The following is a 13998-nucleotide window of genomic DNA, read 5'->3' as shown; positions in this document are numbered from 1 at the left end:
TGTATCTACTGGAATAACTGACTGAGGGGTATCTGTCTCTGGAACTACTGGAATAACTGACTGGGGGGTATCTGTCTCTGGAACTACTGGAATAACTGACTGAGGGATATATGTATCTGTAACTACTGGAATAACTGACTGGGGGTATCTGTCTCTGTATGTTGTCTATACCACCTCTCTCTCTCCTTCCACTCTCACTTTCTCACTCAGAAATCCCACTGTTTCAACACACTCAATTAAAATCAAAGGGCTTTATTGGCATGGGAAACATTTTTACATTGCCAAAGCAAGTGAAATATATAATAAACTAAAGTGACAAACAATAAAAATGAACAGTAAACATTAAACTCACAAACGTTTCAAATGAATAGAGACATTTCAAATGTCATATTATGTCTATGTACAGTAATTACTGTACAAGTAATGTACAAGTAGTGATCTTTTTGTTTTGTCATGTTTTCTCAGAAGTGCCAGTAGGGTTAGTGAGCATGTTAGGAACACGGAGGGAATGCTGAAGGAATTGTGACCTCATCTCTGTGAGATGGTCATCACATTGCCCACACGCCTTTCCCTGCTGTGAATGATGAGCAGATAGACGCCTGGAAATGCAGAGTAATAACTATGTATGTACTATGACTGAGATATGTGGTTGTCTCACGTAGCTATCTGAAGACGAATGCACTAACTGGAAATCACTGTGGATGAGAGCATCAGCTAAAGGACTCAAATGTAATAGCCTCCTGTCAATGTGCAAATTACAAATGACGGACTCCTTGTTCCCAATATAGTGCCCTACCTCAGACCAGAGCCGCGTCGGGATATCTGGTCAAAAGTAGTGCACTATAAAGGGAATGGGGTTTTGAGACAGAGCCAGTATAATTAAAATGTTTCCAAATATCATAAAATGAGGAACGAGTATCGGGTGGGTGAGAAGAACACAGCAGGACAGAAGAAGTAACGCTTGTTTTCTTTAAAAGCTCGAGAACTGAGCTACTTCTATCCTGCTCTCTGAGTTCAAACAGCCACTCATTGGACATGAGGGGACATGAGGGGACATGAGGGGACCTGAGCAGTCCTCCAGGCTTCGGCCTGCCAGTGTGTGACTATAAGCCAGGCTAGCTGGCTCCCTTACAGCTTGGTCCCCCAGACTAGCCTGAATGGGGTTTTTGTTGTCATTTATAAAGCCTGAGGAAAGATAGGAGGCTGGCTCCTTTTGGAGGCCGCTCTGACCATGGTGCTGCTTGAGTGTTTCTTGGATGTCAGGGCGAACTGCTACTGAGAGGAATTAATCATGAATAAGCCTCTATTTAGTTCTTTAGTCTGGTGATGATTCAATTCACAATATAAATCCACCATGATTCCTGTGTGACAAACACTGCAGGCTGAAACTCTCCCTGTGAGTTTGTAGGCTACTGAACATCTTGTATATATTAAAACATATCCTAATAAAATAAAAAAATAAAACATGTATTTATGCAAATACAGTATAACATTTCCACAGCTCCCGGTGAAGAACACAACGTCCATTATGAAAACACATGTCGGACAGTCAGTCTACCTTTGCGTAGTTGTGAGATAGTTGTCCTGTTTAAGCAGTAGCAGCAGGCCAGTCTGATGATGGATTCAATTACGGTCCCTCATTTGTGGTGAAAATGTGTCATGTGAGACAGTGAGAATTTTGTATTTGTTTTATTTTGTTGAACCTTTATTTAACTAGACAAGCCAGTGAAGAACAAATTCTTATGTACAATGACGGCCCACCCCGGCCAAACCCTAACCCGGACAACACTGGGCCAATTGTGCGCCGCCCTATGGGACTCCCAATCACGGCTGGTTGTGATACAGCCTGGAATCTAACCAGGGTCTGTAGTGATGCCTCTAGCACTGAGATGCAGTGCCTTAGACAGCTGAGCCACTCGGGAGCCCAAATTAGAATTAGAATGTTTCTAAACTAAAGTCATGTTCTAAACTGAACTAGACATGAGACAAATCCTATGAGAGCTCTAACTATGAGTGTACAAGTTGTTGGGAGAAATATGCAGCTCACAAATGGTTTACTGTGCTTGTTAGACCTACTAGTTTGATTGTGCTGTTACGCATGTAGATGGTTATAACTCTGAGGAGCACGGACATTACAGCAATATGATACAAATAATGTTAGATGGAAGTGGTCAATGCATATTTATACACAAACACACGCACACACCCACCCACACCCAGTCTGCAATAATACAGAACTGTTTGACCTCAGAGCAAAAATATCATGTGTAGTCAGTAAATCCCAAGTGTAGTCAGTATATATCATGTGTTGTCAGTAAATCCCAAGTGTAGTCAGTAAATATCATGTGTAGTCAGTAAATATGTGTTGTCAGTAAATATCATGTGTAGTCAGTAAATATCATGTGTAGTCAGTAAATATCATGTGTAGTCAGTAAATATCATGTGTAGTCAGTAAATCCCATGTGTAGTCAGTAAATATCATGTGTCGTCAGTAAATATCATGTGTAGTCAGTAAATATCATGTGTAGTCAGTAAATATCACGTGTAGTCAGTAAATCCCATGTGTAGTCAGTAAATATCATGTGTAGTCAGTAAATATCATGTGTAGTCAGTAAATATCACGTGTAGTCAGTAAATATCATGTGTAGTCAGTAAATATCATGTGTAGTCAGTAAATCGCAAGTGTAGTCAGTAAATATCATGTGTAGTCAGTAAATATCATGTGTAGTCAGTAAATATCATGTGTAGTCAGTAAATATCACGTGTAGTCAGTAAATCCCATGTGTAGTCAGTAAATATCATGTGTAGTCAGTAAATATCATGTGTAGTCAGTAAATATCACATGAAGTCAGTAAATCCCATGTGTAGTCAGTAAATATCATGTGTTGTCAGTAAATCCCATGTGTAGTCAGTAAATCCCATGTGTAGTCAGTAAATCCCATGTGTAGTCAGTAAATATCATGTGTAGTCAGTAAATATCATGTGTAGTCAGTAAATCCCATGTGTAGTCAGTAAATATCATGTGTAGTCAGTAAATATCATGTGTAGTCAGTAAATCCCATGTGTAGTCAGTAAATATCATGTGTAGTCAGTAAATATCATGTGTAGTCAGTAAATCCCATGATGGCTAAAATGAAGTTAAAATTGCAGACGGTTATAAAGAAAACAAATAAACAAGGCAAAATTAATCTCCATGGAAACAAGAGAATGGCGATGTATTTCTTTACAGACTGTCAGTCAGTGGGGGGTAGTAGCTCATAATGCCTTGTCATGCTAACACAACTATCAAATCTGCAGTCATTCAAAGGGGAAGTTGGGCAAGTTACGATTGACCTCTAACTAGGATATCCCCCGAGTTTACCCCACAGCGTCTGTTACAATGGGAGGAGGGACCCCCTCTCAGAGGGGTCTGTCTGTGACATGAAAGTGACCGGTTGAGGGGGAAGACTTTGAAGTAGTTTGTCGAGGAGATCTGTAAACAAACAGGAACTAGACCCAGGCTGTTTTTCATTCCCCTGCAATAAGAGTGGTTTAGGGGTGTGTGATGTCATCCTCCTTCATATGCTGTCTTTTTGACACCTTATCCCAAATAATATAGCCTACTGCAGTGCACTACATTTGACCAGAGACAAATAGTAAATTAGTACACATGTGCTTTTAGATTTAACCTGTGTCCTCGTGTTACAGTACAAAATGAATCTGTCTCTCAAGTGACGTGAACATGAGTGAAAGAGTGGTGTTTGTGAGAGAGAGGGAATGCACTGCCCGGCCTTTCATTTCTTAATTAACCTCTACAGGTCAAGAATGCTTCCTGACACTGTGGATGCCTGTGTATTTGAGATCACAGAGGAAGACACAGTTAGACAGAAAAGAGACGGCCGAGGACACAGACCCATGTCCATGCCCAGTTGGATATTATTAGGCAACTGTATCAATTTAACCACATGAAAGATTGATATTTTTTTTCGTAATCATTTCACAATATAGGGGAGAACTCTGTGCACCAATCCATTGTAACAATTGCATTACAGTAAAACCTAAGAAGGAAGCGCTAAATAGAATTTAACCAATGAGAGAGAAGAACAGGAGACATAGTGATTGACGTGAGCGTCGCCCACTTAATTTATTGACATTTTAGATTGACGTAACGTATTCACCAATCACGTACTAATTTCTTGAAGCTACGGACCAATTACAGTAAGCCATTTAGTGAAATGGGCGTTAATGTTTCCAAGTGGCGTTAGGGGCGACCGCAGTCAGTGTATTCTTGTAGCTGACTTGTGAATGTGGCGAGCCAGGGAGGGGTGAACCGGTGTTTGGATTTTTATATTCAAGTAACGATAGCTAGTTTACAGTCATAGCTTGTGATATATATTTAGAAACAACAACGGAATCACCAATTTTGTTTGGATTATTATTGTCTGCACCCGAAGAGAATATGAAAAATAACATGGGGCGTTAGGGGATGTTGAAATGATTATCTGCGAGGATATATAGCTCAAGCTATTTTTATGTTTTTCGTTTTCCCCACTTTGGATTTATTTTACACACCGTGGGAAAACCGGACAAGCCGCCGGACAGCGGGCCGAGAGGATGGACCAGGCGAATATCCTGAGAAAGTTCATCCAAGGGGTTTGTGTTATGCGAGAAGGGGACCAGAAAGGAGAGGATAACTTCGGCAGTGACTTTATGGTGAGACCAGCCAGACATCCTTCTCCTTCTCTCGAACACACACGAGCAGTTCTAACCGGTTTCTCCGCGCTGACCGACAAAATAGGTGATGTGTCGACTGTTTATCTTCAACACAATGGATTCATGAGTCTTCAGTCGATAGTGTCTCTGTCTGCGGTAGTTTTTTTTTTGTTCCTCGTGATGCTTCTTTTAGTCTTTTCCCGTGTGAACGCTCCCTGCTGGGCGGCTTGCTATGCTATCCTGGGGGCGGAGGGACACATTTCTCCTGCAATTCCCTCATACACATCTCCAGGCTTGTAATTTAATGCGGCCGAGCATTGCCACCTTTTTAGAAATGTGCATAGTCCCTCTCTTCTAATCGGAAAGCGAAGAGTTTTTCAGTACAATACTTTAACGGTGTACAGTTCAATAATATAGGCGTGGGTGCTAGGCCTCCCAAACCAGCCACCCGAGTGTAGTAATCGATGCGCTCTTGACTTTACGTTAGCAAAGAGCTAAACGTTAGCTGGTTACCTAGCTTGTCAGGCGTGCCTGTCTAACTCGCATTTCGTACCACCATGACCTAAAATCTTCATGAACATGTTTGCTCGCTGTTTTGAATATTGACGGTTTCATTGGCAGACATCGATTAAGACCAGAAAGCTTTGTCAACTTCCCACCATTGACAGTAGGCTAGCTAGCTAGCATGAGCCGAGCTGGCTTTCGTGCTTTTCATCTTATTAATAGCAGCAAATTATTTGCTTGGTAGATTGCTGTATTCAATGGAAATACAAAACCCTTTATACATAGACTACCTTATTTATCAGAAATACAAACTGGAATGCGTGCATGCATACCAGACATGTCTAACTGGGTGGCTAACTGGCTAACTTTTCCCCAGTCCCACTCCCTAGCTACTTCTTTGTCCATGACATCCGACTTCGTGTTTATCTCAATATATTGATATTGCATTCTTCACATAATATTCCTGATGTTACATAGCAGACATAATCAATCTGTATTCGTATCAATGATCTGCGAGGATTTAGTGTTGACCAGAAAACAGGTTGGTGTGTGGTGTTCTGTCTGGCCTGTCCCAGCCAGCTATGTCGGTGGGGTCTGAAATAGGGAGTTGACGGATGTTGCGCAAGGACCAGGGGCAGTGCGAAATTAGCATTGTGAAAGGAAGTGGTTTATAGCAGTACTTCCCAAACTCTGTCCCTGGGCCCCCCCTTCTGGGTGCAAGTTTTGGGTTTTTGCCCTAGCACTACACAGCTGATTCAAATAATCAAACTTGATGACCAAAACGTGCACCCAGGACCGAGTTTGGGTTCCCTGGTTTATAGCACGACATGCTCCACCTTTGTCCCGATTTGTAACTGCATATAGTTACTACACATGCTCAAGGTTGTTTATAACTTTTTTAATTTACAGTCCTCCAATTTAAAATAGTAATGCTAACATCTTGTCAGACTGCATCACTAGAAAGGTTAATGATTTTTAGTTTAGGCTGGCTGACATATGACCCCCACCCTCAACATGTTACCTATTTTACCTGGAATATTTTGGTGCTTTTGTCCACTCAGTCACTTCTAAATTCTCCCCTAGCCTTGGCCCTGTTCTATGACACGACGAGATGTTACTAACTTATCACCCAATGACTGATTGTATTGGCAACAACTAAAAATCCAATACCCTGTGTGACAGAGGCCTGTACAGTATTGACATGTTAATGTGTCTGAATAGCAGAATACCACAGTTATCCACCACATGCAAATGAATACCAACAGTGGTTTACACTTTTTCTAAGCCTGAGGCGCTTGACAGTGGGTTGGTAGTGCACAACTTTTGGCCAGGGCCTATAGGGTTATGATGAGCAGTAGGGGACTAGTATGTAGGGAATAGGATGCCATTTCGGGTACACCCTAGGGTAAGTTGGAGGGGTGGCTGCAGGGCCCAATTACACATGACATACCTACTACTGTATTTAACTGCCACTAGCCTCTCTGAAAGCAGAGGTGATTTTAAGACACCAGCACACACTGGAAAGCATGGGTGTCTGGACATGGCCGCAACAGTAACAATGTTTCTTTGTGAGACTGTCATGTTCAATGTCGGTTAGCATTGATTGATCTTAGCAAGCACTAAGAAGAATGTAGGCTAGGGAGGCTAACTGAGCCCCTTTTATGTTATAGTGCTCGCCTGGGGTATGTGAATGTAGCTCAGCCTGGGCTATATCTTCTGGCCAATCAAAATGAACCTGAGTGAGCTCTGTCTGTCATAGCCAGGGGGCAGGAAGGAGAGGTTCTGGGTTGCCATTCGTGTAAAGATGACATCCAGTGCTAGAGCTGTTGTTCATCACAATATGAGGCCATTTCTGAGGCTAAGTGTGTCATTGTGTTATCTGATCTGACAACCTTGACACCACTGCCAACAGAGAGTGGATGGGGATATGGAAGGGAGATACTGGCTTTGGCATTATGATGGACAGAGGGTTGAGATCAGGATCACATTATAGGGGCGGCAGGGTAGCCTGGTGGTTAGAGCGGCAGGGTAGCTTAGTGGTTAGAGCGTTGGACTAGTAGCCAGAAGGTTGCAAGTTCAAACCCCCGAGCTGACAAGGTACCAATCTGTCGTTCTGCTCCTGAACAGGCAGTTAAATAAAGGTAAAAAAACAAAAACATCCCAATATATTATTCACACCCAGACCCGACCCGTGTGACCGAGAGACCAAGGCCCCTTGATGTGGTCTTGACACCGAGGCCACATGACTGAGTCTCTGCCAGAGAGACACTCAAGAACATAGACCTGCCTGCCTACCTACCCACATCTGCTGCAGTGACAAGAGTTCCCTGACATCTACTACCATTAAACCAGTGTAGAGCTAGACAAGAGGCTATACCAACTAGACAAGAGGCTATACCAACTAGACAAGAGGCTATACCAACTAGACAAGAGGCTATACCAACTAGACAAGAGGCTATACCAACTAATAAAGCCCTGTCTCTGGAAGGTTTAAGTGTGATATGAATCACTATGTTCATAGCCCTGTGAGTCAGTTTTAAAGGGAAATGTCATGCTGAGCGGAAGGCATTTAAGGCTTGGGAAGGAAGGCCCCTTTTCAGTGGATTAGTTACAGGGAGCAGGCTAATGATGCTCTTGTTAATCTGAGTAGATGTGTTTTTCTTTGTGTGTTTGTGTACACTAACATGCAGACAGATGGATTGAGCTTTATTTTTGAGGAACTCCTGAAAAACAGGCTGCAGTTGAGCAACTGCAGAGGTTGGCATCTTTGAGAAGTAGACTGGCTAGCTAGCTACTGTGTGTGAGAGATTGCATTCCGGTGACTCCAGCACTTAGCACATGATTCAGGAGCTCTTGCATCCTACCCCACATATTTGTCAAGTTCCTATCATCACACATGCAGAGCTGAGCAGGGAGGAAGCTCCCCTGTTACACAACGGTATAGAGCCCCATATTTCCCCTGCACGGAGAGCCCCATATTTCCCCTGCACGGAGAGCCCCATATTTCCCCTGCACGGAGAGCCCCATATTTCCCCTGCACGGAGAGCCCCATATTTCCCCTGCACGGAGAGCCCCATATTTCCCCTGCACGGAGAGCCCCATATTTCCCCTGCACGGAGAGCCCCATATTTCCCCTGCACGGAGAGCCCCATATTTCCCCTGCACGGAGAGCCCCATATTTCCCCTGCACGGAGAGCCCCATATTTCCCCCGCACGGAGAGCCCCATATTTCCCCCGCACGGAGAGCCCCATATTTCCCCCGCACGGAGAGCCCCATATTTCCCCTCCTCCCTCTCTGTATTACAGCTCTCCTCCACGTCCTCTTCCATGTCTGCATGCTAAGTAAGCCCCCAGTCACCATGGATATAGGAAGCTGGCTAGTTAGCATAGCGATGTGCTACAGTTAGCTGTCTTTGATGTGCTCCTGGGTAATCAGCTTGATGAGGTGGAGATGACAGGGGAGGAGAGCTGCTATCCCAGCACACATATGTACACACTATGGGTGTAACGGTTCACCAGGTATTGCGTTTTTTGTGGTCACGGTTGTGACATCATTCACTATGTCCCTGGCGTTGTCTGTCTGTTGTGACATCATTCACTATGTCCCTGGCGCTGTCTGTCGGTCGGGACATCATTCACTATGTCCCTGGCGTTGTCTGTCTTTTGGGACAAGGATTGTTATGTTGGGCCTCCAAGAAGAAGTCTAAAGAGTTGGACCAGTTCCGAAATGGCCCTAGGTTTAGTTTTGTATTCTCTCTGTGCGTAGTGTATTCTCTCTGTGCGTAGTGTATTCTCTCTGTGCGTAGTGTATTCTCTCTGTGCGTAGTGTATTCTCTCTGTGCGTAGTGTATTCTCTCTGTGCGTAGTGTATTCTCTCTGCGCGTAGTGTATTCTCTCTGCGCGTAGTGTATTCTCTCTGCGCGTAGTGTATTCTCTCTGTGCGTAGTGTATTCTCTCTGTCCGTAGTGTATTCTCTCTGTGCGTAGTGTATTCTCTCTGTGCGTAGTGTATTCTCTCTGTGCGTAGTGTATTCTCTCTGTGCGTAGTGTATTCTCTCTGTGCGTAGTGTATTCTCTCTGTGCGTAGTGTATTCTCTCTGTGCGTAGTGTATTCTCTCTGTGCGTAGTGTATTCTCTCTGTGCGTAGTGTATTCTCTCTGTGCGTAGTGTATTCTCTCTGTGCGTAGTGTAATTTCTGTCCCCATGTGAGGCGTAGGTGTGCAGTGTAAACACATGAGTGATGACAGGAAGACTGTCCTGCTGGAGGTAATGCATCACCACTGCCATGATAATCTGACGCCTGCTCAGCCCTGCTGAGCCTCGCATACAAATCCATGAATATGACCTTCAGAGAAGGTGTGTCTGGGGTCGCTGTGCACGCCAGAGAGTATGTGTGAGGATTCTTCCTCTGTGATACTCACTATTGACTGAGATTATGGTAGTGACTACATGAACAGCCTTAGTGACTACATGAACAGCCTTAGTGACTACATGAACAGCCTTAGTGACTACATGAACAGCCTTAGTGACTACATGAACAGCCTTAGTGACTAATATTCCACACACACACAAGCTTATTCATCTAATTTGTTTTGCACAAATGTGTTTACATCCCTGTTGGTTGTCTCCTTTGCCGAGATAATCCATCCACCTGACTGGTGTGGCATATCAAGAAGCTGATGAAACAGCATGCTCATTACACAGGTGCACCTTGTGCTGGGGACAATAAAAGGCCTCTTTAAAATGTGCAGTTTTGTCACACAACACAATGCCACAGATGTTTTAAAGTTTTCAGTTAGCGTGTTGACTGCAGGAATGTCCACCAGAGCTGTTGCCAGATAATTGGATGTTAATTTCTCTACCATAAGCTGCCTCCAGCTTCGGTGTATAGACTTTGGCAGTACGTCCAGCCGGCCTCACAACCGCAGACCACGTGTAACCAAGCCAGCCCAGGACCTCCACATCCGGCTTCTTCACCTGTTGGATCTTCTGGGGGGGTGGGGGGGGGGTGCTAATGAGTCTGTAATAAAGCCCTTTTGTGGGGGAAAAACTAATTCTGATAGGCTGGGCCTGGCTCCCCAGTGGGTGGTCCTCCGAGGCCCACCTATGGCTGCACCCCTGCCCAGTCATGTGAAATCCATAGATTAGGGCCTAATGAATTTATTTCAATTGACTGATTTCCATAAATGAACTGTAACTCAGTAAAATCTTTGAAATTGTTGCATGATGCGTTTTTATATTTTAGTTCAGTTTACTTTCCCTTCTCTCGTAGATGTTTATCCCCTCTGGACGACTCCTGAAGTGAGATCCGGTCGGTAGTTGAGCAGACCATGTCAAACACAGTGACTGTATACACGGAGTAGACCAAACATTAAGACCGTCCTAATATTTAGTTGCACCCCCTTTTGCCCTCAGAACCGCCTCAGTTCATTGGATCATGGACTCTACAAGGTGTCGAAAGAGTTCTGGCCCATGTTGACTCCAATGCTTCCTACAGTTGTGTTAAGTTGGCTGGATGCTTCTTTGGGTGGTGGACCATTCTTGATACACACAGGAAACGGTTGAGTGTGAAAAACCCAGCAGCGTTGCAGTTCTTGACACAAACCGGTACCCCGGTTTAAAGGGACTTAAATATTTTGTCTTACCCATTCACCCTCTGAATGGCACACATACACAATTAATGTCTCAATTTTCTCAAAGCTTAATCCTTCTTTAAACTGTCTCCTCCCCTCCATCTACACGGATTTAAGTGGATTTAACAAGTGACATCAATAAGGGATCATATCTTTCACCTGGATTCACCTGGTCAGTCTATCATGGAAATAGTTGTTAATGTTTTGTACACTCAGTGTATCTTGTATATCAATAAGGAGTGGGGGAAAAGTTGCTTGTGCATTGATAAGCAAACCAAAAGCAGCATTAACGATATGTAATCAAATCAATATGGAACTTCTAAAAGCCTATTTCACACCATAACCTGCTGACTCTGCAAGTTAACTTTTCTTTCATTTGGATTTTGGCACAAATGAAAATGTGACTGACTCGACTGTGGATTGATGGTCCAGTATTGTTTCAATGAAGAGTTGTGTTTATATGCCTGCTAGAGTTCGCAGCAGGTGGATGAATACCCACTGTCGTGGTACTGATGAAGCCTGGAATGCTGGAATGTGAAGCTGGAATGTGAAGCTAACTGAAGCTGGTGAGCTTTAGAAGACCCAGGGTAGATGAAGCTTCGTAGGATACCCCCTCTGGAAACAACAGGTGTTTATTTGCTGAAATGTGTGCAGATACCCGGCTATTAAAAGGGACAGGTGGCTATTTGAGACTGCGTTTGAATTGAAGTTTTATGGTATTTCCGCTGTGCGAGTGATTAGATTTCAGTGTGTGTGTGTGAACGTCACAGCGTGTCGTTGGAAGCTTTAGTGGGATCAAAGCTGACCCATAAAGTTAGAACCGTCCCAGAGCCTGTTGGAGCTGCATGGATTCTAATCCCCAGGAAGTGATGCTGTAATGCTTCTCTGTCTGTCTGACCACTTGCCCTGTGCTGCTCTGTGTTTCCTCGTGATCAGAGAGAGTCTGACATGGAGCAATGTGAACTGATTCACTAAAGTGTATTAATAGATTAATGGGTGACTAGGCTGAGGTCTGTTTGGATGTTTGTTGACCTAGTCTGGGGACAGAGTACAGTGCGGGTCATCTATTTGACAAGGGAATGAGGGAGATGGAGGGAAGGAGATAGAGGGGACCAGGCCATTAGAGACGGTCTGTGGGACCTCCAGCACCCTCTTCCTCCTGTTCTTTTTAGCACTGTTTTGATTTCTGGGCCAGTGTGTCCTCTCATGAGTTCATTCATTTCTTCTCAAACAGAATAGCACACCTACTGATGCTGTGTGTTAGAGTGTATGTGTTTATTGCCTGGGGCTTTGTCTGTCTGTGTGTCTGTCTGTCCGACTGTCAGTCCAGGAGAGTCTAGGACTGCACACTGCTGCTCCCTTTCCTCCTCACTCTGTTTCCCTCCTATACTGACTGAGTGGATATTTACCTATATTCTACTGAATAGACCTGACTGAGTGGATATTTACCTATATTCTACTGAATAGACCTGACTGAGTGGATATTTACCTATATTCTACTGAATAGACCTGACTGAGTGGATATTTACCTATATTCTACTGTATAGACCTGACTGAGTGGATATTTACCTATATTCTACTGTATAGACCTGACTGAGTGGATATTTAGCTATATTCTACTGTATAGACCTGACTGAGTGGATATTTAGCTATATTCTACTGTATAGACCTGACTGAGTGGATATTTAGCTATATTCTACTGTATAGACCTGTCTGAGTGGATATTTAGCTATATTCTACTGTACAGACCTGACTGAGTGGATATTTAGATGGTATATTTAACTATATTCTACTGTATAGACCTGAGTCTGAGTGTTTTTAGGTTGGCACTGCAGTCAAGCCAGGCTACAGGGAGAGGGAAGGAGAGAAGAGAGGATAAAGCCCCTGCACCGCTCTGGTCTGTGTGACTCTAACTTCCTGTGTTTGGTCTGAAAAATCCCCCCCCCCCTGAGAAAATGTTGACACACATTCATCCTCTTTTCCTGTGCTGCTCATTCCTCATTTCTGTTCAGTCCACTGTGGACTCCTCACACTAGCTGGTCCCAGCTTAGAGAGGAAGCTATAAAGTCTGTCTGCTGAAGGTTCCCTTTCCTCATAGTGTTGCCCCTCCAGTCCACTGTGGACTCCTCACACTAGCTGGTCCCAGCTTAGAGAGGAAGCTATAAAGTCTGTCTGCTGAAGGTTCCCTTTCCTCATAGTGTTGCCCCTCCAGTCCACTGTGGACTCCTCACACTAGCTGGTCCCAGCTTAGAGAGGAAGCTATAAAGTCTGTCTGCTGAAGGTTCCCTTTCCTCATAGTGTTGCCCCTCCAGTCCACTGTCACGTGACCATTCTAACCCCTGTCAATGATAGCCTAGCCTGTGTAACTCTTCTTACCTCTTCTCTGTATGTATCTCACTCACATTTATTTATACACACACACACACACAGTACCAGTCAAAAGTTTGGACACCTACTCATTCCAGGGTTTTCTTTATTTTTGACTCTGTTCTACATTGTAGAATACCAGTGACGACATCATAACTATGAAATAACCTGCATGGAATCATGTAGTAACCCAAAACAATCTGTATTCACCAACCTTCATGTCTTCAAGTAATGATGGACTGTCATTTCTCTTTGCATATTTGAGCTGTTCTTGACATAATATGTACTTGGGTATTTCACCAAATAGGGCGATCTTCTGTAAACCACCCCTACCATGTCACAAAACAACTGATTGGCTCAAACGCATTAAGAAGGAAAGAAATGCCACAAATTAACGTTTAACAAGGCACACCTGTTAATTGAAGTGCATTCCAGGTGATTACCTCACAAAGCTGGTTGAGAGAATGCCAATAGTGTGCAAAGAGGTCATCAAGGCAAATGGTGGCGTCTTTGAAGAATCTCAGATATACTTTGATTTGTTCTACACTTTTTTAAAAGTTACTTAATGATTCCATATGTGTTATTTCATAGTGTTGATGTCTTCAGTATTATACTACAATGTAGAAAATAGTACAAATTAAGAAAAACCCTTGAATGAGTAAGTGTGTTCAAACTGTGTGTGTGTGTGTGTGTGTGTGTGTGTGTTAAGTCTGTCTGTAACCAGGCCTGTAGTTGAGTGGTGTGCTCTCTGCTCTCTGCTCTTGTCTGCTGGCTCAATAATGGAACACTTTGCCCTGCGTGTC

At 43.7% G+C, this 13998-nt stretch overlaps 1 protein-coding gene across 4 annotated transcripts in view; it reads left to right on the top strand.

Annotated features, from left to right (window-relative positions):
* Nucleotides 1–4251: 4251 nt before the first annotated feature.
* Nucleotides 4252–13998, top strand: part of ptpn12 (protein tyrosine phosphatase non-receptor type 12) — a 93876-nt gene continuing 84129 nt past the window's right edge. For all 4 annotated transcript variants that reach the window (XR_008131432.1, XM_052515538.1, XM_052515539.1 and 1 more), the window contains exon 1: nt 4252–4692. Coding sequence is in view for 3 of the 4 variants with exons in the window: in XM_052515538.1 (XP_052371498.1) it covers nt 4594–4692 (99 nt within the window). In the remaining variant the exon portion in view is untranslated. The remainder of the gene's footprint in view (nt 4693–13998) is intronic.

This window comes from Oncorhynchus keta, unplaced genomic scaffold (assembly GCF_023373465.1).
Source record: "Oncorhynchus keta strain PuntledgeMale-10-30-2019 unplaced genomic scaffold, Oket_V2 Un_scaffold_29317_pilon_pilon, whole genome shotgun sequence".
Taxonomy (NCBI): domain Eukaryota; kingdom Metazoa; phylum Chordata; class Actinopteri; order Salmoniformes; family Salmonidae; genus Oncorhynchus; species Oncorhynchus keta.
Note: the sequence above shows the minus strand (reverse complement) of the source record. Positions and strands in the feature narration are given on the sequence as shown.